This window comes from Antechinus flavipes, chromosome 3, assembly GCF_016432865.1.
Source record: "Antechinus flavipes isolate AdamAnt ecotype Samford, QLD, Australia chromosome 3, AdamAnt_v2, whole genome shotgun sequence".
NCBI lineage: Eukaryota > Metazoa > Chordata > Mammalia > Dasyuromorphia > Dasyuridae > Antechinus > Antechinus flavipes.
Window position 1 is genome coordinate 629,313,543 of NC_067400.1, and position 24,094 is coordinate 629,337,636.

General features: G+C 62.9%; 2 protein-coding genes across 2 annotated transcripts in view; both read left to right on the forward strand.

The window, feature by feature from the left end:
- Positions 1-8,672, forward strand: part of NAT14 (N-acetyltransferase 14 (putative)) — an 11,882-nt gene extending 3,210 nt beyond the window's left edge. Inside the window, exon 2 of the mRNA XM_051990105.1 lies at positions 7,692-8,672. Within this exon, the coding sequence (XP_051846065.1) occupies positions 7,692-8,237 (546 nt within the window). The 3' untranslated portion in view covers positions 8,238-8,672. The remainder of the gene's footprint in view (positions 1-7,691) is intronic.
- Positions 8,673-9,448: 776 nt separating this feature from the next.
- Positions 9,449-23,007, forward strand: SSC5D (scavenger receptor cysteine rich family member with 5 domains). Its single transcript, XM_051990093.1, has 13 exons — positions 9,449-9,488; positions 10,611-10,637; positions 11,228-11,536; positions 11,773-11,856; positions 11,932-12,042; positions 12,919-13,227; positions 13,785-14,102; positions 16,473-16,592; positions 16,776-17,093; positions 17,378-18,118; positions 18,197-18,511; positions 18,589-18,744; positions 20,665-23,007. Exons 1-13 carry the CDS (start codon positions 9,464-9,466, stop codon positions 22,911-22,913), a joined length of 5,082 nt encoding a protein of 1,693 aa, XP_051846053.1. The 5' UTR covers positions 9,449-9,463; the 3' UTR covers positions 22,914-23,007.
- The last annotated feature ends 1,087 nt before the right edge of the window (positions 23,008-24,094 follow it).

Sequence of the window (24,094 nt, forward strand, 5' to 3'; positions counted from 1 at the left end):
AGAAAGAAAGAAAGAAAGAAGGAAGGAAGGAAGGAAGGAAGAAAAAAGAGAAAAGGAAGGAAAGAGAGAAGGAAGGAAGAAGGAGGGAGGGAGAGAGGAAAGGAAGGAAGGAGAAAGGAAGGAAGGAGGGAGGGAAGGAGGAAGAAAGAAAGAAAGAAGGAAGGAAGAAGGAAGAAAAAGAGAAAAGGAAGGAAAGAGAGAAGGAAGGAAGGAAGGAGGAGGGAGAGAGGAAAGGAAGGAAGGAGAGAAGGAAGGAAGGAGGGAGGAAGAAGGAAGAAAAAAGAAAGAAAAAAAGAAAAGGAAGAAAGAAAGAGAAAGAAAGAAAGAAGGAAGGAGAGAGGAAAGGAGGAAGGAGAGAAGGAAAGAAGGAGGGAGGGAGGGAAGGAAGGAAGGAAAGAGAAGGAAGGAAGGAGGGAAGAAGGAGGGAGGGAGGGAAGGAAGGAAGGAAGAAAGAAGAAGGAAGAAAGGAAGGAGGAAAGGAAGGGGAGGGAGAGAAGGAAGAAAGAAAGGCAGGGAGAAAGGAAAGAAAAGAAGGCAGGAAGAAAAGAAAGAAAGAAAGGCAGGGAGAAAAGGAAGAAAGAAAGAAATAAGGAGGGAGAGAGGAAGAAAGACTTGGCTCAAATACACAGTCAGCAAAATCCATCTGTGTCTGCAAATGTCCATCCCATTGTGCACCAGGAGTCCATGTGCTCTCCGGCAGGAGGGCAGTCTCTCCCAGGGGACTTTCCGAATTATGGTTGATCACTGCATTGATTGCATTGATTGCATTGATCAGAATTCTTAAGTCTTTACAACTTCCATTGCTGTTGTAGACATTGTTCTCCAGGTTCTGTTCCCTTTCCCCTGTATAGATTCTTTCCAGGTTTCTCTGAAACTCTTTCTCTCGGCATTTCTAATGCTACATTCATATCCCAGTACATTCACGTAGCGTAACCAGTGCATCATCCCTTACTTGAGGAGCATCTTTCGTTTCACGTTCTTCACCATAACAGAAAGAGCTCCACATATTTATGGAAGTGGAGCCATTTTTTCCTTTTCTGATCTCTTGGGGATCTCAGAGTGGTCCGTGTGGTCCAATGAGAGGCAGGTGTGGTACGGCAAACCCCGATCAAAAATACTCAGAGATATCTCCAAGTGAAGAATAGAAGTTTGATTAGGATCTCGCAAGCAATGGACAGTCCTCTCACTGGAGATAATTTAAATGGTCAGTTGTGGTGTTCTCTTCTTTTATATAATAGAAGATGGTTCTCTGGGAGCAGGTTTCTCGGGGAGGTTTTCTGGAGGCAGTCTTAGTTTCATTTCAAAGTAATAATCACCCCAAATGCAGCCAGCTGATAAAATCCAAACGTTTATTTTCTCCTTCCTTGGGCCCGGGTAGCTTTCTTAGAAGCCTCAGCTTTCCTTGGTTCCGAGAGCTCTCGTCGCTAGTCTTTTGCCTTTAGCTCAACTCCGAACGTCTCTAGCCAGCACCAAGGTGAAAGTCAAAATGAATCTGACTTTGCCTCTGAGAGTGGCTTGTGGGCTTCTATATCTCCCAGAGTGCTCTGTGTCTGGCCCTGAGAGCTTCTCGCTTATATGAGCTCTCTAGAGGTGCGAACACAAGCATTGTTTCTATCAGCTCCACAAGTTCTGGCCCATAACATCCCCTTGTAAGATCAGATCAATCATAGGGAACCAGGCTAAATTAGATAATGATTGTCTCTATCACTTCTAATGACTTAACAGCTTGTAAGGATTCTAACAGTCAGTGAGAGAAAAAAAAAGTGACAGAAACCCTGCACCCACCCACTCCTGCTAATCCTCCTAAAATCATTGGCAAACTTGACCTTTGTTCCTTTTTGGGTCTCTGGGATATGGGTGAGCTTTTGTGGCCCGAGGATCTTGGTTATGCAAGACTTGCTTCAAAAGAAAAAAAAAAAAAGAGTCTGTTCTGCTTCTAAGGTTAATAGTCAATTAAAATCGTCTAGACAGACTTGGTTTTACCGCGGGATTTTCTCAACAAATAGAGATGAGCCAGTTTGTAGATTTCTCCAATATCTCCAGCCCATTAAATACCGAGATCCTTCTCAAGCAGTTAAGTAAAGGTTCAGGAGGTTATCTCCGATATTCCTGCTAGAAGAGCAAGTCTTTTGCTCTTCCTCCCAGAGCCTTCCTGATTAAGACCTTTGCTACTATTCTGCTGTTATTATTCTGAGCAGTCCTCAGTTTCCCCGTTTCACTCAGGCACAGTGTAGTGATTTGGGGGGACATCATTTAAATTCCTTTCCAGAATGGCCACACCCTGTAATGTTCTTCTCTAAAATATATCGTTCTCCGGGAGCAGGTTTCTCGGGGGGCTTCTGGAGGCAGCCCTAGTTTCAGCTTAAAGTTATCATCCCAAAGGTAGCCAGGAGTTCAAGTCCAAATCCTTTATTTTCTCTTTCCAAGTCTTGTGTCCTTCCTCGGGCCCGGTTAGCTTTCTTCGAGGCCTATCTCTCTCCTTAGTTCTTGCCGCCAGTCCTTTGCCTCTGCCGGCTTCAGCCTCTCATCCTCCATAGGTCTCCAGCCAGCACCAAGGTGGAAGTTGGAATAAATCTGAGTCCACCTCGGAGAGCGGGCTTGTCCTCTAGTGGGCTCCTCCTTCTATATGCTCTCTTAAAGGTGTGAATCTTGGGGAACTCTAATAAGTACTAAGTACCTTAGTGAACTAGAGCACCGTGAAGCCCCCTGCTAAATTAGATAATTATCGTCTCTCTCAATCCCAGTGACTTAGCACCTTGTAAGAATTCTAACACCACCCATTCCCAGCTCCAGGATACCGAGTGCCCATTTTCCCTGAGCCCCTCCAGCATTTAGCATTTTCCCTTTTGGTTTTCTTTGTCAAGCTGATGAGCCTGAAGTGGAACAGAGCAGTTATTTGAATTTGCATTTCTCTGATTAAGAATGATTTGGAACGGTTTTTGCCTATGTCTGTTGATAGCTTAGATTTCTTCTTTAGAAAATGACCTCTTCAAATCCTCTGAGGAAAAAGGGAAGAAAAAGAGAAGAGAATGAGCTTTTATATAGCATCTCCTATGTTCCAGGCACTGTGCTAAGGGCTTCACAAACATGATTTCACGTGATCTCTGTACCTAGTTTTTTCTTAGAAATTGGAATCCATTTTCTGTGTCGTGGATATCAGATTATGACATGTTTTTTTAATACCTTTTTATTGACAGAACCCATGCCAGGGTCATTTTTTACAGCATTATCCCTTGCACTCGTTTCTGTTCTGATTTTTCCCCTCTCTCCCTCCACCCCCTCCCCCAGATGGCAAGCCGTCCTATACATGTTGAATAGGTTACAGTATATCCTAGATACAATCTATGTGTGTAGAACCGAACAGTTCTCTTGTTGCACAGGGAGAATTGGATTCAGAAGGTAGAAATAACCTGGGAAGGAAAACAAAAATGCAAGCAGTTTATATTCATCTCCCAGTGTCCTTTCTTTGGGTGTAGCTGCTTCTGCCCATCTTTGATCAATTGAAACTGAATGAGCTCTCTTTATCGAAGAGATCCACTTCCATCAGAATACATCAGAATATCATTGTTGAGGTATATAATGTTCTCCTGGCTCTGCTCATTTCACTCAGCATCAGTTCATGTAAGTATGGCATGTTCTTGATGAAGCCTTATTAGCTCATTATAATGCCCATTATTCCCATTTTGAGGTTCCATCCCTTCAGGGAGCTGTTCCAGAAATGTTATAGGAATCAAAATCAAGCTCTTGGCTTCTGCTCAAATTTTGTTTTCTCCCCTTTGGGGAAAATCATTGCATTTGCCCCCTCTGGTCTTACAACCCCTCCCATTTCCACTCCTTTCAGGACTCAAAAATGGACTTGCCCTGGACTGGATGACTTGAGTTCATCAAGGGCAGCTATTTCCTTATTGCCCTTGAGGCTTAACTGTCGGTCAGTCATGTGTGACCTTTTGTTCCCAAGGCCATTCTCCTTGGCAGAAAAAAAAAAAAACGAGCAGCTCTTCTCTCTGCTGCCCGCTAGTGGTCCTAACCACTCCCAGCAAAGCTCCCTCCTCCCAATCTAAGCAAAGGAGCCCTTTTTGGTTACCTCAGCTCCCCTCCTCAACCTCGGCCTTGTTCGCTTGTCCCAGTACACGTCTTCCCAGAATCTAGGTTGGGTGCTGAGTCTGTTCTGCAACAAGCCTTATTTTTCTTTCTCACTGGAATGTCCATCCGTGTGTTCAGAGCTTCCTTTCTGAGCATCCCCCATCCCCTCTGGGCTGGGAACATTGGAGTCCGCGGCATCCTAGCCTTCTTTGGAATCATTTTGCCTCTGCTTTTCTGAAATCTCGCCCTTCATTCCAGCCTGTACCTCACTTCCTTCGGCTCAGTCATAGGCTTTAGGTGGGATGTTTACTTTGCCCTGGAGTTCCACCGTTTCTTCTCCAGCTGCCACTACTGAGTGATTCCTCCATCCCCTGTTACTGAGAATAATATTCAGGATGGTAGTTTTCCCCTCGTTCATTCTTCTACCTCTGAAGAGGATGGAATGATCAATAAGGCGAGTCAAGCACTTAGCAGATCTCCTTTTGGTAAGCGGGGGGGAGAAGGATGGAGGGAGAAACAGAAGAGAAGAGAAAAGAGAAGAGAGGAGAGAGGAAAAGAGAAGAGAAGAAAAGAGAAGAAAGGAGAGGAGAGGAGAGGAAAGGGGAGGAGAGGAGAGGAGAGGAGAAGAGAAGAGAGGAGAGAGGGAGAAAAAGCTTTAACAGATATCTGAATCTTGAAAGCGAACAAGGCCGAGGCTGAGGAGGGGAGCTGAGGTAACCATGTGAATCTCATCACTCCTGTAGCTCGCCTTACATCTGGCTTGTGACCCATTTCCCAAGACATTCGTCTAACTTCTGGCCAGGTGGTCTCCAGTACTCCCCTGGAAACATCCCCGTCTTTTCCTCCGGCGACCTTCCCCCAACTACTCGCTCGTCCTTGCCCGCTCTGGTCTGCATGAGGATCTTCTCTACATCTTTCAGAAAAAGAAATGGAAGAGCAGAGGCTCGCAGCTTCCTCTCTCTTTCTCGTTCTTATGTCGAAGGGTTTCTATCTAATGACCATTAAGTTTGTTCAGGAGAAATGAGTTCCATCACCTACCCGGTGCTACCCTCTTTGCCACATCCTATTTCTTTTTCTCTGGCAGGGCATTTGGGGTCAAGTGACTTGTCCAGGGCCACGTGGCTAGTAAGGGTTAGGTGTCTGAGGCCAGATTTGAACTCGGGACCTCCTAATTTCAGCGCCGGCGCTCTGCCCGCTCTAGCTGCCCCTGGCCTGTTTCTTTTGAGGAGTTAAACTCATCTAGTTCTAGCCCAGCCATGGCTTTCTTTCATTCCTCAGAGGACCAATCTGTTTCCTTGTATGGCTCCTTTATTCCTCTTAGGTCACCCTCTTAGAACTCGGGATCTCAGCAGTGGTTGGAAGAATAAACGCGTCCCGGCCCCGGATTGGCTGGGGGATCAGGGAGAGTGAGGAGGCCGGGTTGGGGGCTGGGGTGCCTGGGAGGGGGAGCCAGCTTCTTTATTTAAACAGGCACCGCGCTAAGCTTTTGGTTTACAAGCCAAAATCTATCCCCTGTCCTAAGAGAACTCGGTTTAGCGGAGGTGCGAGCCCCGGGGGGCAAAGAGGAGAGGTCATGGGGGGAAGGCACCGGTGGGGGGGGGGAGGGCAGCTGGCACATTCACAGAACAGCCCATTATGCGGAAAGGATGGCGATAAACGCTCATTATCAGTTGGTTATGAATAAGCAAACATCCTCTCACTTGATCTTTATGGGCCCCATTTGACAGTGGAGGGAACTTGCCCAGAGCTCAGTGCGCTAGCCACTGAGCCACTCTGCCCCCTCTGCATAGAGAAGAGCAAATGGGAAAATGGGGGTGGGGCTTCAAATCCAGCCGGGCAGCTTCCATTTGATCGGGGAGGTGACGGGGAGCCACTGAAGTCTGTTGAGAGGGAAAGGGGAACGGGCAACGGGAGCTTCAGAAAAATCCCTTGGGATCAGAAGGGAGGATGTATTTGGGGAGTTTGGGGAGAGGGTGGAGGCAGACCTTCCCCCCCCCCCGGGCAGTCTTACAGGCATGGGGGGGGGGCGGTCCTGTACCAGGAGGGAGACAGCATAAGAGAAGGGAGCTGCCTCGAGGAGGGGGGATGTGGTGGGAGTCCTGGGGGACCCGGGGGAGGAGGGACCCGGGGGTGACGCACTCACAGTCAGAGCGAGGAGGGGGAGAGAGTTAGGAGGAAAGAGAACAAGCTCCATCGGGGGGTGTGGGTTCGGGTAGCTCCTTCCAGCGGAGACATCCATGAGGCGATGGGCCGTGGAGGGCTGGGGCTGGCCCGGGGCATCTCGTGCCGGCAAGGAAACCCAAGAGAGCAGCTGGGCCCACTGAGGCGGGGGCAGAGCAGGGGAGCCCAACGAGGCGGGGGCAGAGCCGGGGAGCCCAACGAGGTGGGGGCAGAGCTGGGGAGCCCAACGAGGCGGGGGCAGAGCTGGGGAGCCCCACGAGGTGGGGACAGAGCCGGGGAGCTCACTGAGACCGGGGGGCAGAGCCGGGGAGCTCACTGAGACCGGGGGGCAGAGCCGGGGAGCTCACTGAGACGGGGGGCAGAGCGGGGAGCTCACTGAGACGGGGGGCAGAGCGGGGAGCTCACTGAGACGGGGGGCAGAGCTGGGGAGCCCCACGAGGCGGGGGCAGAGCAGGGGAGACGAGTTCTGCCGTCTGGCTCAGCAGCTAGACTTGGCCTCCAAGGGCCCGCAGTCAGGAAAGAGAGGGAGGCTCGCCCGAGGCTGGGGCCCATGGCCGAGCCCTATCTGGGACAGCTGCACCCGCGGAAGGCCCGGCCCGGAGCCCCCCCTCCCTGTGGCTGCTGGTCTCCACTTGCCTCTCTTGACCTCCTCTGGCCCCTCCTCCTCAGCACTACCACCACCCCTCCCCCAGATGGTTCCTGGAAATCCACTGGCTTCCGTTTTCCCTCCCGTGGGGCCCCTCCAGCTCCCTGGCTCTCAGTCCCTCCCTCCGGCTCCCTTCTTATCCACACCGGCCACCCCCCCACGTTGTGCTGAGCCCCCCCCATTCTGCTCACCACCTGCCCTTACCCTCCGGCCTTCCCACATCCTGCTGCTCTTGGACTCCCTCCGTGACCTCCCCCACCCAGCAGGATTCCTCCCGACCTTGACTCAGTTTCTCCCGCGACTTTTGGCCTGCCCCTCCCCCTCCCTTTCCCACCGGCCCTTCCCCTTCCCCTGCCACGCCCCTTCAGTATTTCTACATTTATTTTCAATTAACCAAAAAATGATTTTCTGTCCCGAACCATTCCCCTTCCCCTCAGACCCCACTGAGCCCCTCCCGGACCCCCCATCTTCTCCCGTCCCCCCCGGGATCTTTCAGCCTTCACCGATTTTTCCACCTGGTGTCCACACCAGGCTCCCTCCCAAAGTTCCCGACTCCCAGAAACTTAGCACAATGCCTGGCACATAGTAGGGCTTCGTTAGAGCGCGGTGAGCGCCTGATCTGCCCCCGACATCCCGGCGGCGATGGGCCCGGAGACCCCCAGTCCCTTTTCGGCAGCCCTCCGGGCCTCCCCGGCCCCCCGCCCTGCCCTTCGTGCCCCCCCCCCCCCCGTGAGGACCTCCTCTCTTCTTTGTGCCCCTGACCTGTGCCCTTTGTCCTCAGGATGGGGTGAAGGACACAGAGAACCGCGTGGCCCTCCACGCCCTGACTCGGCCTCCCGCCCTCCTGCTCCTGGCCGCCGCCAGCAGCGGCCTCCGCTTCGTCCTGGCCTCCTTCGCCCTGGCCCTGCTTTTGCCCGTCGCCCTGGCCGTGGCCGCCCTCAAGCTGATGGTGCGAATGCGATGGGGCTCCCTGCCCTCGCCCTGCGGCCCGGGAGGCCCCTGGGTGGCCGTGTGGGGCTCCGACGACGTGTGTGGGGTCCTGGCCCTGAGCCCCGGGGCCGCCGGGGGCAGCCTGTCGGTGGCGCGCCTGGCCGTGGCCCGCTGGCACCGTCGACGCGGCGTGGGCACGAAGCTGCTGGCCTTCGCCGAGGCCCGCGCCCGGGCCTGGGCCCGCCAGGAGGGCGGCCCCCGCGCCAGGCTCACCGTGCCCGCCCCGGTGGGGGCCCGAGGGGCCACGGCGCTCCTGGAGGGAAGAGGTTACCAGCCCGAGGGGGGCTGGGGCTGGATGGGCCACACGTTTGTCAGGGAATTCACCAAAGAATTCTGAGCGCCACGGTGAGCCCTGGGCCCGGCGCGGGGACTGGCGCCGGACTGTCCCCTCCCGGGAGGAACCGTGGGGACTCGGCCCTCCCCCTCCACAAGCTGCCCCTCTGGGGGCCTCGACACCCCCCAGAGCCTCAGGCCTCCGATGAAGCTGAGCCCTGCCGAGCCCTGCCACCGTCCTTGCCTTGTTCTCCCAGAAGCCCCCCGGAGCCCTGCAGGCCCTCCCGCCCCAGCTGACCTGCAGCCTCCCCCTCTCCCAAGGCCCTCGGTGACCTCCCCTTTTCCGGGGGCCCTCCGGTGGGGGCCTGGCCAAGGCCCTGTGCCCCTTCTGGAGAAGAGTCTGTGTCTGCCTGGGGTCTCCCCTTCCCTTCTCTCCCCTCACGTCTGTTTTTATGCCCATTGTTAATAAACTCCGAGGCCGCCGCCTCCCTCCCCCTGATGCCTTTTCCAGATCTTCCAGCCCCTCTCCAAGGCGTCTGGGCCTGGATCCACGGGGGAAGTGGGGGAGGGGAGGCGGGGGAGGAGGGAAGTCTGAGACTCGGCCCCTGGGGCCCCTGGCCCGGCCCGGGATGAGCTCAGGCCCGGGGCCCTCCTGCCAACCTTGATGACTCACGCTCCCCATTAGCACATTTTTTCCGCCCCACATTTGCCTGCTGGTCTTGGGGGCTGAGCGTCTGCCCCACCCACCTCTGCTGCCCCCCCCCAACCCCCTCCCATCAGCCTGCCCCCCTCCCCCCCAGGGCCTCCGATCAGCCTGGCCATCCCCCTGCCTCCGCACGAGGCCTCCCGCCCCCTCCAGCGCAGCCGCTCCTTCTCCCGGCCGAGCCGCCCGTGGGCACTGCCCTAAGGCCGTGGGAGCCGGGACGGACTGGGAAGGGAAGCCCCGGGCCGGGCTGGAGTGGAGCTGCCACACGGGACACGCATGGGGCCGAGGGGGCGGGGCGGACTGGGCCGGCTTCCCCGCAGCCAGGTCTCCCGGCCCGGCGCCGAGTGGCCGGCCAGCCTCCGCGGGTGTTTACGGAGCTGACCCCCACCCCGCCCCCTCCCGGTCCCCGCTGCCGTCCCACTGCTTTCCTCCCTTCCTGGTGCCGGCGCGTCCCCAGCCCCCGCCCCTCCTCAGCTCAGGGCGCTGCCTGCACTTCCCTCGGCTTCTGCCTCCTCCTCCTCAGCGGTCTCGGCCGCTCTCCCCCCCCCCCCCCAGCCCCCAGCCTAGGGGCTCGCTCGGCAGACATGAGGGTCCTGGCCTGCCTCCTTGGTGAGTGACTTCGGAGACCCGGGTCCCGCCCCCGCCCCAGCCTCCAGCCGACCCTGCTCCTCCTCGGGAGCTGAGTGCTCTGTCCCCTTGTGCAAGGACCCAGGAGTCCTGGCCCCAGCCCCAGCCTCTGGCCAACCCCACTCCTCCTCGGGAGCTGAGTGCTCTGTCCCCTTATGCAAGGACCCAGGAATCCCGGCCCAGCCCCATCTTCCTGCTCTTCCTCCAGACCTAAGTGTCCTCTTCCTTCCTATAAAGGACCCAGGCGTCCCGGCCCCCACATTCACTTTGCCCCTCTGGCTACACGTCCCAGCATTCAGTTTCCCCGTTTCAGGGACTCGCCAGCCTGCCAGCCTCCACCAAGAGAAGGCCAGTCTAGTCCCTCCTCCTCTTCAGGGGTCCAGGAATAGGGTTCCCATGCCCTGCTCCTCCTCCGGAGCCCGGGCACCTCCAGCCCCAGCCCCCGCTGGCCTCTGTTCTCCTCCAAAGCCTAGAAGTCTGCTCCTGGAGCCGGGGTGCGGGTCCCCAGCTCTTACATTCCCTGCAGGGTTTGGGGCCCCATTTCCTCTGCTCACCAGCCACATCAGGTCCTTCCCCTGGCTTTAGAGCTCCAGATATGCAGCCCCCCCCCTTTCAGAAACCTGGAGTCCATGCTCTGGCTCTCACTGCCCGATCCAGTCCCTCAGGACCAAGGCCAGGGACCCCCCCCTTCAGATCCCTCAGCACCAGGGGCAGGGACCCCCCCTTCAGATCCCTCAGGACCAGGGACCCCCCTTTCATATCCCTCAGGACCAAGGCCAGGGACCCCCCCCTTCAGATCCTCAGCACCAGGGGCAGGGACCCCCCTTCAGATCCCTCAGGACCAGGGACCCCCCTTTCATATCCCTCAGGACCAAGGCCAGGGACTCCCCCCTTCAGATCCCTCAGGACCAGGGACCCCACCTTCAGCTCCCTCAGGACCAGGGGCAGGGACTCCCCCCCCTTCAGATCCCTCAGGACCAAGGCCAGGGACTCCCCCCTTTCAGATCCCTCAGGACCAAGGCCAGGGACTCCCCCCCTTCAGATCCCTCAGGACCCGGGGCAGGGACCCCCCTCTTCACCTTCCCTCCCTCATTTCTCTTCCAGCTGTTCTGATGGGGATCCAGGCTGTGGGTGAGTGCTCCCTGGTGCCTCTGGCCGCTGGCCTCCAGCTGAGCTTGGGGCTTTAGCTCTAGCGCCCACTGGATTCCCCCCCCCCCCTTTCCTCAAAGGCTCCCGTGTGCTGGGCACCGGGGGATCCGCAGGGATCATACTGCAAGCTTTAATCACGGGATCCTAGGATCCTCATTGCCCCCTCTTCCCGCCCATCTCCAAGCTAGAAGTGTCGGCCCCCTCCCCAATAGGGATGCAAGTGTCTACCCACTCCTTTCCCTCTCCCCACATCAGCAAATGTGCGCTTCCCCAGATCCCGCTCCGGGACCAGCCTCCCTGCGCCCAGCCCCCACCTCTGCGCCCAGCCCCCCCAACCCCTCTGCGCCCAGCTTCCCAGCCCCCAGGGAAATGGACCTTGCACTTTGAATCCCCCAGACCCTACCCTCCTTAGAGACCGACTTTTCTCACAATCTCAGCCGTCGGATCTCTAAGGCTCAGGACCCAGGGGCGCTGACATGCCGGCCTCCCAAGGGCTGCTTCAGCAGCCCGAGTGCCTAATGCCCCGAGCCCCCCAAAGTCCCTGCGGGGCTAGCCGAGGTCCTTCCTTGCAGAGCGGCTGCGCCTGGCGGGGGGCCCGCACGGCTGCGCCGGGCGGCTGGAGGTGCGGCACGGGGGGCGCTGGGGCACGGTGTGTGACGACGGCTGGGACCTGCGGGACGCCGCCGTGGCCTGCCGGGAGCTGGGCTGCGGGGGCGCGCTGGCCGCCCCCGCGGGGGCTTTCTTCGGGGAGGGCATCGGGCCGGTCTGGCTGAGCGAGCTGGCGTGTCAGGGCTCCGAGAGCCGCCTGAGCCTCTGTCGCCACCGGGGCTGGAAGGCCCACATCTGCTCCCACGAAGAGGACGCCGGCCTCGTCTGCGTGGGTGAGGGCCCCCAGCCCCCCAACCCCGTCCCCGGAGCGGCGGGGAGCCAGGAACGGGGGCGCCCCTAAGTGCCTAACGCTGGTGGGTCCAACTGCCCCCCTCCCTCGGGAGCCAGGAACGGGGGCGCCCCTAAGTGCCTAACGCTGGTGGGTCCAACTGCCCCCTCTCCCTCGGGAGCCAGGTCCCTCACAACTACCCTCGCCCCCAGCTTTTCTGAAGACGCCCCCTCCCTGCAGGTCAGCGGGCCGCCAACTCGAGGCCGGATTCGGCAGAGCCCCTGGACCGGGAGTTGTGGGCTGAGACCTCCCCGACCTCCCCAGGTGAGGCTCCCCTATCTCCCCCCCACCCGCAGGGTATGTAGAGCCTAACACTGACATCTCCCCTCCCCTCGGTAGCCCCGCCCCTAGCTGGGAATCCGACTAGCAGCCCCCAGAAGGACCTTCGGCCCCCCAAGCTGCCCAAGTCCACCCGGGCCCCTCCGCTGACTTCCAGCGCTCCTCAACAGGGTGAGTGACCGCCCCGGCCCCCGGGGCCCGTAAGGCAGGGCCCGGCCCCTCACCCCCTCCGCTGTTTCCAGGCCCCGGCCAAGACCAAACCTGGGCACCGTTAGGAGTGCTCAAGGTGAGGGGTACACCTTCGCTCCTAACTTCCCTCTCACTCTCACTGCCCTAAATCCGGGTCTCTACGTCCAATTCCCCTTGCCCCTCCCTCCTGGACCCACGTGTCCAACTCCCAGGCCCTTGCCCCTCCCTCCTGGACCCACGTGTCCAACCCCCAGGCCTTTGCCCCGCCCTCCTGGACCCACGTGTCCAATCCCCCAGGCCCTTGCCCCTCCCTCTTGGATCCACGTGTCCAATCCCCCAGGCCCTTGCCCCTCCCTCCTGGATCCACGTGTCCAACCCCCAGGCTCTTGCCCCTCCCTCCTGGACCCACGTGTCCAACCCCCAGGCTCTTGCCCCTCCCTCCTGGACCCAGTGTCCAACTCCAGTCCTGCCTCTGGCTAAGACCCAGCCATCTGATGTCAACTGGCTCTCTAACCATCGTGCAGCCCTTAAGTGGCTACCTATATGACCTTTTATTGTTTCATTGTCCGCCCTCCCACTCAAGGATGCAGGTACCCGCCCCTACTCCTTGCCCCCCCCCCCCAGATCTGGGAGTCTGCCTCCTCCACCCTGCCGTCCTTGGGGACCCAGGTGTCCCCTGCAGTCAGACGAAGCCCTGGTTCCTGAGTATCCAGGAATAGAGCTCCCCAGAACACGTGGCCCACTGAGACCACGGCATCCAACCCCAAGTCTGCCAGCCCCGCCTTTCCACCCTCCTCAGAGATCCGAGCCCCAGGCGGCTTAAATGAATGTGGGGCTGACTGGGTCCCTCCTCGGCAGAGCGGCTGCGCCTGGCAGGCGGGCCCCACAGCTGCGCCGGGCGGCTGGAGGTGTGGCACGGAGGCCGCTGGGGCACGGTGTGTGACGACGGCTGGGACCTGCGGGACGCCGCCGTGGCCTGCCGGGAGCTGGGCTGCGGGGGGGCGCTGGCCGCCCCTGGAGGGGCCCGCTTTGGGGAAGGGTCGGGTCCCGTCTGGATGGACGACGTGGGCTGCGGGGGTGGAGAACAGGCCCTCCAGGACTGTCCCCGGAGTCCTTGGGGACGCAGCAACTGTGACCACACGGAGGATGCTGGACTGGTCTGTGAAGGTGAGCCACAGACTCCCTGGCCCTGCCACTGCCTGACTGGGGGGGGGGGGTCTTAGGGGAGTCCCTTCCTGATCCAGGCCTCAGTTTCCCCTTCTGTAAAATGACTGGCTGCACAAGACAACATTGCAGGGCTCTGTTTTTCATGACCCCATGTATATGGAAGAGCATATCCCATAACAGGAGCAGGGGCTTTTCCGAGCCCCGATGTCCCAGTCTCCGAGGCAAGGGCTCCAGGGGCGACTTCTCCCTCTGCCATTTCTAGAGCTCCCTCTGGGGGCCAGAGGCTCCACAGGAGCACCTCCCCCCAGCACAGCCTCCATTCATCCCTCCCATGGGGAGGGAGGGATCCCCGGTTCTCGGCTCCCAGAGAGCTCTTCACCAGCGGACTGGGACGGGCAGGAGGCAGCCAAGGCCACAGAGGAACGGGGGGAGTGGCGCGGAGCCCGATGCTGGGCTGGGGGCGTGGACAGTGGACAAGAAGGAAAGCTGGGGGGCCCCGGGGTCCCGAGGGGAGCAGCGCAGGCTGACTCTCGCTCTTCCTTCTCCCCACGCCGTAGGCCCGGCCCCCCGGCTGCGCCTGGCCGGGGGTCCCAACGGCTGCGCCGGGCGGCTGGAGGTGTGGCACGGAGGCCAGTGGGGCACGGTGTGTGATGACGGCTGGGACCTGCGGGACGCCGCCGTGGCCTGCCGGGAGCTGGGCTGCGGGGGGGCGCTGGCCGCCCCTGGAGGGGCCTTCTTTGGGGAGGGGGCCGGGCCCATCCTGCTGGATGACCTGCGGTGCAAAGGGAACGAGACGTCACTGGGCTCGTGCCCAGCCCGGCCCTGGGGCCAGCACGACTGTCACCATCGCGAGGATGCAGGGGCCGTGTGCGACGGTGAGACCTCCTCTGCCCCCCTCCACCATCCCTCCTGTCAGCTCACCAGGCTGGGGATCCCAGCCCCCCTCAGTGCGTCCCCCTCCACCCTCCACTGCGTGAAGGCCCTCGGAGGTCGGAGGCTCTCCAGGGGGCAGAGCCCGCTCCACAGCTGAGGGAGGGCCCTCCACATCCTCCTGCTGGACAGCTCCCAACAGAGGGGAGGCTTCCCGCCTCCAGCCTCCCGGGCCTCTGTGCCCCTGGTTTTGCTGGAGAAGCCCCCAAAGCACAGGTCTAGCCCCCCCCCGAGGGGAGTCTGCAGTCGGTTTGCAGTCAGCCAGCGCGCCAGCCGAGGGGCCGGGCGCTGAGGGAGAGGGGAGGCAGGCAGGGCCTGCCCGCAAGCGTTTCCCAGTTGACTCCGCGCCGAGTGGACGGACAAATGGGAGAAAGGAAAACTGGGAACCAGCGAGCGAAATTCAGAGTGAGGGGAGATCATCCCGGGCCATCGGATCTTAGAAAAGAGACCTAGGGAGAGATGGGGAGAGCAGGAGGCCGAGGTGAGGAACGGGGGATGGCCGGGGAGAAGGAGCTCGGCCGGGAGCCTGGGGTCCTTGGGAAGAGCACGTGAGGCGGGAAGTGTGGGGAACCTGCCGGAGTGGGGAGAGGGCTCTCAACACCAAGCCAAGGATCCATATTTGGTCTTGGAGGCGATCGGGAGCCACTGGAGGTTATTGAGGAGGGAGTGACATGGTCAGAAGGAAGATCACGTGAGGGACTGAAGGGAGGAGGGATTGAAGGGGGCCAGACGAGGCAGGGAGCCCCCTCCTCCGCCAGCGGCTGCTGTCCTAGTGGGGGAAGGGGAGGAAGGCTGCATCAAACAGCTTTTATGTCATCATTTACGCGGCTCCCTTTCCCATTTACATCATATCGACTCGTGCAAAATTAAAGTGAAATGGAGCATTGAGTTCCTGTCACGAAGTCGTGGTCCCCGGAGGACCCCAGGCCTTCCTGCCGGTGCTTCTCGGGTCGTGAAACTCCCATTCTGAACCGTTGTGGAATTGCAATGACTCCTTGAACTTCACCTTTTACATCTCAACTCCATGTTCCGACTGGCCGGTGTGCTGGAGAGACACAAGAGAGACAGAGACAGAAGGAGAGAGACGCAGAGACAGAGACGAGAGAGACAGAGACAGAGACAGGAGAGAGAGACGCAGAGACAGAGACAAGAGAGACAGAGAGAGAGACAGGGGAGAGACGCAGAGACAGAGACAAGGACACAGAGACAGAGACAAGGAGAGAGACGCTGAGACTGAGACGAGAGAGACAGGGGAGAGACAGAGACAAGGACACAAAGAGACAGAGACAGAAGGAGAGAGACGCAGAGACCGAGACAAGAGAGACAGAGAGAGAGACAGGGGAGAGACAGAGACAAGGACAGAAAGAGACAGAGACAGAAGGAGAGACAGAGACAAGGACAGAGAGAGACAGAGACAGAGACAGAAGGAGAGAGAAAGACGCAGAGACAGAGACAAGGACAGACAGACAGAGACAGAAGGAGAGGGAGAGGCAGAGGGACAGGGACACAGGCAGACAGCCAGAGCTCTGGAATTTCTGTCATCTTCAAATGAGGTGCTTTGGCATCTGTAGGTGATAAAAGGCTAGAGCAGGCCCCGGCCCGGCCCCTCCTGCCCACAGCGAGTGGGTCCTTCGGGCCCGGCCGCTCACTTAGCTCTGGATTCAGCCGACGGGATGATCTCAGGATAGAGCGGGCCGGCGTCCCGGACTCGGGGAGCGCGAATACAAGCCCCGGGAACGGCGGGAAGACGGACGCAACGCTTAGCCCAAGCCCGGGCGGCCTCCGCGCTCCTGCCCCGGTCTGCCGGGGGCTAGGCCAGGAGAGAGCCGGGCCGGGCAGTGGGTTTCTCCTTCCCGGCTGGCACCGGGACCCCAAGTGGCCGGCCACGGCTTTGACCCCCGGCCGCTGCACGTTGGCTCGTGGCTCTTTGTCCCTTTTGGGGGCTTTTGGCAGCTCCCCACGAGCTTCCTTCGGGCTTTAGGTGGGGTGTCACACAGCGCGCACTTCACCGCTTTGCTTCTAGGAGCCCAGTTGCAGTAAGAGTGTAACAGAGGGACGGAATGGGTCCCTCCCCCACCTCTCCCTCTGGTCCCATTTCTTCCCCCCTAACTCTCCTCCCCGCTCCCACCTCTTCCACTCGCCTCCAGCTCGGCCCCTTCTCCCTGCTCCGGCCCGTTCCCCTCCCTCTCCTCCCTGCCCCCGCTCTCTCGCCACAGACCCGCTCTCTGTCCCCCATCCATTCTCCGGGCCTCGGGTTCGGGGGCTGGGGGAGAGGGAAGGCGGGAGGCTTCAGGGGTGCCTCTTCTTCCACCCAGGTCTGCCTCTGGGCCTGCCCACGCCCGGCAGCAGCCTCGAGGCCCCGGAGACTCAGGCCCCCACTGCGGGGCTCCCTCCTGCCTCCCCCACGGCCCTGCTGGAACCAGCGCCTCCAGAGGGTGAGTGAGGAGCCAGGCCGGCCCCGGGGCCTCTGCTTTTCAGCGGGAGGGGGGCCTTGACACCCGAGACCCAGAGTCCTGCTCTCAGGTGGTGCTGGAGCCGCTCCCGGCCCCTCTGCCCGAAGTCTCAAGTCTCCCCGCCCCCCCCCCCCGGCTGCTCACGGCCTCTGCTCTCGCCCACAGGGGCCCCCCGCCTCCGCCTGGTGTCCGGCCCCGGCCGGTGCGCCGGGAGGCTGGAGGTGTGGCACGGCGGTCGCTGGGGGACCGTGTGCGACGACGCGTGGGACGTCCGAGACGCCGCCGTGGTCTGCCGGGAGCTGGGCTGCGGCGCCCCCCGGGAGCCGGGCCCGGTCCCCGGCCGCTTCGGCTGGGGCGAAGGCCCCATCTGGCTGGACGACGTGGCTTGCGCTGGGACTGAGGTCCGGCTGGCCGACTGCCCCGTGGCCCCCTGGGGGAAACACAACTGTGCTCATAACGAAGACGTGGGCGTCACTTGCACAGGTAAGAGGTCCCCGTCTGCCGTCGGCCCCGGCCCTTCTGGGGGCGCTTCCGGGGGGCTCACCGGATCAGGCGGGACTTCTCGGTCCTCCCGGCGGACTTCCCGAGGAGGCTGGGAGGAGAGCTGTCCCACAAGGGCTCCGGGGAGAAAGGCGGATGGCGCTTGAGCCCAGAGAACCTGGAGGGAGGGACCCAAGGGGGCTCCCCGGAAGGGAGGATTGGCAGGATCCAGGCGTGCAACGCCGGCCCCCTCTTCCCCACTGTCCCCGTCTCTGTGACCTCCCCAGGGAGTCTGGGCTCTGACACCGCCTCAGACCCCTTCAGCTGGAGCTGGGCCCCAGAGCCACGTGGGGACGGACGGGAACGGCCCCTCGGGAAGCGGACCACCGAGAAGCCTGGGGACGCGACCGCCCGGCCGACCGCCGGCAGCCCTGGGACGACGGCGGCCAGGCCACCGGGGAGGACTCCCCAGAGCTCCAAAAAGTGGGCTACAAAGAAACCCCGGAAACCAACCGCGCGACCCCCTGGACAATCGACCACTAAGATCCCGAGGAGGCAGGCAACCCGGGTCCCACAAGGCCAGGTCCCCCCTCGACTGACCACACAGACGCCCCGAGGCCGGACGTCCCCGGCCTCCCCCAAACCCGCCACGCAGACGCCCCGAGCCCAGACCTCCCGGGCCTCCCCCAAAATGACCACTCGGGCTCCCCGAGGCCGGACGTCCCCGGCCTCCCCCAAACCCACCACTCGGGCTCCCCGGGGCCGGACCCCCCCGGTCTCACCGCCGCTGACCACTCAGAGCCCACGGCCCAACGTCCCCAGGACGGCGTCACAAAGACGGCCTCCCCCGGTCACCCCACCGCCGAGCACTCGAGTCCCAAAGGAAGCGACTCCAGCAGATCGCGACGAGAGCCCCCCCGAAAGCTCGGCGGGGGCCGACGCCGGCACTGGAGCCCCCCAGACTTTGTCCACAAGCACGGCCGAGGATCCGTCCCCCCCTCAGGCCTGGCCGGGCTCGGGAGAGTCGGGTAGGACTCGGGCTGGGGGGGAGCGGGGCCGGGGAGAGAGGCCCAGGGGCCTGACCCCGTCCCCGTGGCCACGTGCAGGTCTCTTTCGGCTGCGTCTCTCGGACGGGCCCGACCGGTGCGCCGGGCGGCTGGAGGTGTGGCGCGGCGACCTCTGGGGGACGGTGTGTGACGACGGCTGGGACCCCCGAGACGCCGCCGTGGCCTGCCGGGAGCTGGGCTGTGGCGGGATGCGGCCCCGCGTGGGCAAGACCTACTACGGCTCCGGGACCGGCCCCATCTGGTTGGACGACGTGGCCTGCGTGGGCGTCGAGGCCTCCCTGGGGGACTGTCCGGCCTCCCCCTGGGGGACCCACAACTGTGACCACCAGGAAGACGTGGGGCTCACCTGCACAGGTAGGAGGCGTTGGGGGCCCGGTGCGGGGGCCCGCAGGGGGCCCAGAGACTTAGGCTCTTCCTCACCTGTCCCCCAGGGGACGTGGAGAATGACGGCGATCTCCCCTGGGCCTGGGACACCAGCTCTCGAAGGGGCGTGAGCCAGGGGAGCCCCCCCACGGCCCTGCCCGGATCCACCGCCTCTCCCAGCCGCCGCCCCGCCCCCCAGACCCCCTGGGGCCGCCGAGATCCAGGTGAGGGGCCCGGGGCTGGGGAGGCGGCCGGGCTGCTCAAAGCCGGCCGTGTGGTCCGAGGATAGCCACGACCCCGCCCCAGCCCAGCCCAGCTGGGGTCCTAGATCCCTACAAGGACAAACCACGGGGAGCCCTCAGAGCCCCCCACCCCCAGGAGCACATCGGAGGGAGCCCAGAGCCCCCCAGCACATCTGGAGGGAGCCCAGAACCCCCCCCAGGAGCACATCGGAGGGAGCCCAGAACCCCCCCCCCCAGCACATCCGGAGGGAGCCCAGAGCCCCCGGGGAGCAAGGGGGCACACACGTGCCCAAGCATGTACATACAGACCACACATACATCACACATGTGCGCACACACACACTGACACTCTGCCCACCCTCATCTGTCTCCCCCTCTCCACCGGCCCCTCCCATCTCCCTGCCCCGCCCCCCTTGGCGGCCTTCTCGGCCGGTGGTCAGCCTCCCTCTGTCCCGGGTGCCGGTCTCTGCAGGCTCCTCTCCCCCCGCCCCCGCGGGCCCGTGAGCCGGCGGCAGGGGGACCCCCGGGGAGCGGCCCGGCCGAGCCCCCTTCCCGCCCTCGGGCCGCCTCCCTTCCAGGCCTTCTCGCCCTCCGCAATTTTCCCGGCTCCCCGCGCCCGCGCCCTTGCCTCGGTCTGCCTGTCTTCCCTTGTCTGTCAGGCGGCAGGTTTTAGGCACCTACTGTGTGCCGGGCGCCAAGTGCCCCAAAGGCGGCCGAGCTGGCGGCCATTTCCAGGAGCGCGCACGGACCCAGAGGGGGCTCGGCGGCAGCGCATCGATGGGGATAATCCCCAGCGCGGAAGGCTTCCTGTAGGAGGCGGCCTCCGAGGAGGAGGGAGAATGTTCTAGTCTCCCGGACACCCGGGGGTGTCCTGGGGCAATGAGACGGTGTGTGGGGTGGGGACGCACGTAAGGCGCAAGAAGCCTGGAAAGGGAAGGGGGGAGGGCTCCGGACCCCAAAGGATTGTATCTTTGCTCCCGGGGGCGAAGGGGGGCCCTGAGAGGGGGAGCCACTTTCAGCAGGCTCACTGCAGTGACCCAAAGGGAGGGCCGGGGCCTGGAGGACGGCAGCCCTTCCGCCAGCTGCGAGGGCCGGGGTGGGGCGGGGTCCGAGGAGAGAGCGCGCAGGGGCGGGGCTGAGGGAGCGGGGGCCCCGAGGCGGGGGGAGGGGGGAGCCAGTGAGGCGTCTGGGGCGCCCCCTGTGCCATCCGGGCCGAGATGGCCGGGAAGGAGACCAGGGGGACGGGAGAATCAGGGCCACAAGCGAGGCCGGGGCGCCCTCGGGGGAGGAGGGGAGCAGAGGGCGACTGAAGGAGCCGGGGTCCCAGAGCCTGGAGAGGAGCCAGCGCCCGTGTCCGAGGCTTGAATGAGGCCGGAGGAGACGCTGCGGCCGCTTAAGGAGATCCGGGGGGGGGGGGGGGCGGCTCTTGCCCGTGGCCTTCTGGGTTTGGGACAAGCGCCGGGGGGCGGCTGGCGCGAGGGAGGAGGGGAGCCCCCGGGGTCGGCAGGAGACCTGCTCGGGAAGGCGGGGCTCACTGGCGTCCTTCGGGAAGAGTCGGGGCCGGCGCGGGAGGAGGAGAGAAAGGGGAGCCCCAGAGGATGGCTCCGGGGGCCGGAGGAGGGCGCTGGGCTTGGGCCTCTGGCCCGGGGTCTCCGGCCGCGGCCATTTGTTCCCCTCCCCGGCCCCTCCTCCCGGCTCCCACTCCCTGGGATGCACGGGGGGCTCCCGGGGACCACAAGCCCGCCGGGCACGGTTGGACACCAGAGGGCGCTCTGGAGCCTTCCCGCAGTCTCACCCCTGATGAAAGACTCGAGTCTGCCCGGCAACTGCTGACGTCACCGGGACCTCTGTCCAATGGGCCTCCCTCGGGTGACCCTGCCCCTTTCTGCTTTCTCTCCCCAGATTTGCAGGGTCGCTCTCGGTCCCTCCAGCGCCCAGTGGCCCCCAAGGAGACCCCCGGGCCAGACCTTCAGCTGCCCGCGCACCCCCGCCCGCCACCGACCACTGAATCTAGCACACGTTTGACCTCTGATCTCAGACTGTCTCTGACCACTGACCTCAGTCCACGGCTGACCCCTGATTCAGACAAACGGCTGCTCTCTGACCCCAGCCCACAGCTAACCACTGACCTACACTTGACCCTTGAGCCCAACCCACGGCTGATCTCTGATGTCAGCCACAGACTGACTTCAGATGTCCTAGAGCTGACCTCCGACCCCGGCTCACAGCCGACCTCTGACTCCTCCCCAATGTCAGCGGTGACCTCCGACCCTGACCGATTAATTGCTAATCCGGGCCCACGGCCGAGCCCGGACTTTATGCCAGAGCTCACCTCCGACCTCAGCCCCAAGGGAGAGCTCACCCCTTCCTCTGCCCCACAGCCAATACCTGATGTCGCCCCACAGTTGACATCTGATACCGACCAACAATTGACCATTGAGTTCCTCTCGCGACCAACCTCTGACCCTAGCCCACAGCTGACCTCTAACTCTCCCTTAGACTTGACCTCTGACCCTAGCCCACAGCTGACCTCTAACTCTCCCTTAGACTTGACCTCTGACCCTAGCCCACAGCTAACCACTAACTCTCCCTTAGACCTGACCTCTGACCCTAGCCCACAGCTAACCACTAACTCTCCCTTAGACCTGACCTCTGACCCTAGCCCACAGCTAACCACTAACTCTCCCCTAGACCTGACCTCTGACCCTAGCCCACAGCTGACCCCTAACTCTCCCCTAGACCTGACCTCTGACCCTAGTCCAAAGCCGACCCCTAACTCTCCCCTAGACCTGACCTCTGACCCTAGTCCAAAGCCGACCCCTAACTCTCCCCTAGACCTGACCTCTGACCCTAGCCCAAAGCCGACCTCTAAATCTCCCCTAGACCTCATCTCTGACCCTAGCCCAAAGCCGACCCCTAAATCTCCCCTAGACCTGATCTCTGACCCTAGCCCACAGCTGACCCCTAACTCTCCCCTAGACCTGACCTCTGACCCTAGCCCACAGCCGACCCCTAACTCTCCCTCAGACCTCATCTCTGACCCTAGCCCACAGCTGACCACTAACTCTCCCTTAGACCTGACCTCTGACCCTAGCCCACAGCCGACCCCTAACTCTCCCTTAGACCTGACCTCTGACCCTAGCCCACAGCCGACCCCTAACTCTCCCTTAGACCTGACCTCTGACCCTAGCCCACAGATGACCCCTAACTCTCCCCTAGACCTGACCTCTGACCCTAGCCCACAGATGACCCCTGACTCGTTCCCAGACCTGACCTCCGATTTTAGCCCACTGTTAACTTCTCCCTCCACTGCACCACGATTCACTCCTGGTTCTATCTCCCCCCTGACCTCTGACATGACCCTGCAGATGCCTTCTGACCCCACCTCCACCCCAGTGCTGACCTCTCGGCCCCCGCAGCTGACCCCCACCCTGAATCCCACCCAAACTAAGCTGGTGCTTGGCCCGTCTCCAAGCCCGGAGAGGACCACTGCCCCCCCCCGCGCCCACGGGCGGACCCTGCCCTCGCCCTCTTGGACAGCGGAGCTCAGCCCCACCCCCCAGCAAGCCAGAGTGCCCCCTGGCAGCTCAGGGACGGCCTCAGGGCCCCCAGCTGAGCCTCCTGGCAGCACCCAGCGCCCCCCAGCCCTTGGCGAGGGTCCCCTCCGAGCCTCCCCGAGCCCCTCGGAGCCGGCCGGAGGTCCCGGCCCCGCCCCCGCCCCCACTGCCCGGGACTCGGGCCCCCCCGGTGCCGTCCCTGCCCCCGCCCCGACTCCCGAGCCGGGCCCCGTCCCCAAGCGCCCCCCGACGGCCGGCTCTGGGGGGGCCCCCCGGGACGCGGAGACGGGCCGGTGCGTGGGGGCGGCCCCGAGCGTCCTTCGGGTCATGGCCTGCGAGCCGCCGGCCCTGCGGGAGCTGGTGGGCGCCGTGAGGGACGTGGGGAAGCAGCTGCGGATCCTGACCCAGGCGGTCCAGCAGAGCCGCGACGAGAGGAGGGCCGCGGGCCTGGAGCTGGCCCGGCTGGTGGAGGCCGTCAGGGGCCTGGGGGACCTGGGCCAGGCCCTGCGAGGGCTGGTGGAGGCGGCGCGGGCCCCCCCCGCCCCCGGGCCCCCGGAGGAGGAGGAGGAGCGCCCGAGAAGAGGCGACGTGTGAGCGGGGCCCAGGCTGCCCCGGACACAGGCCCCCGGACACAGGCCCCCGCCCCGAGCCAACAAAGCCTCCTGAGCCCGTGCCTGGGCTGCTTGAATTGAGTCCCGTTTTCTGAGCACCTACTGCGCGCCCCGGTCTGCGCTGATAGCTACAGAGAGAAAGGGAGGAGGGGGGCCGAGGCGGGGGGAGGAGCGAGCGACGAGCGGGGGTCCGCAGGGGGCACCGAGGGAGGGGGCGAGGAGGGAGGCGTCCGGCGGCTCGCCGGCGCCCCCTCCTGCCCGGGGGCCCCGCTGCCCCACACCTCCGGCCCGGGTGGGGAGGGAGCGATCTGGCCGAACTCTCCTCGGAGAAGGGTCCGGATGCCCGCGATCCCCCCCGAGTGGCAGGGCCCCGCTCTCTGCAGATCCCTCGGGGTTCCTCGGCCCCCGAGACCCGGCTCCGTGCGGGCGCTCTCGCTGTGTGACCTTGGGCCTCCCCCGGGGCCCCCGAGATCGGGGGGCTCAGCCTGGGAGCTCTCTGGGCGCCCCCGCCACCTTGGACGGCCTTGGGTTTCCTGCCCTCGGGCAGAGAAAGGGACAAAGCGTTCCTGGCGGCGGCGGCCGGGCCAGGGAAGGTCAGGCCTTCTCGCCGCCCCTAAGGCCGGGGAGGGAAAGGCCAGGAGGGTCCAGTTACTGGGGGCGGGGGGGCGGCCGGACGAGGTGGGAGGGTCCGGGGGTCCTGGCGGGCGACGGGCTCCGGCCAACTGCTTGAGAGCTGTCCGAGCACGCCGGGAATCTCAGCTTCCCCTCACCCGGTAAGCCGGCGACGTAAATAACTTCTGACTGGGCCCCTGGGAGGGGCCGCCCGCGGCGAGGTGCCCACCCTACCAGGTCAGGGGAGGCTGGGGGACGGGACGCCTGGGTGCGGGCGGCCTCCCCGGAGCTCCAGGCCGGCCCGCCCCCGGGTCCGCGGCCCCCTCGCTGAGAACAGGGCCCATCCTGGCGGGGGAGCCCCTGGGCGTGGGCGGCGGGGCAGGCCGGGGGCCGGGGACCCTCGGCCCCTCCCGCCGCGGAGCAGCCTCCGGGCCAAGGGACAGCCCGCCTCCGGGCACCCTGCCTACTCCCTGGGCCCTAAGTGTGTGCCTAATTACCCAGTTATCCTATCCCAGCCGGCCTCTAAGCCGGAACATCTGGCCCTGGGGCCTG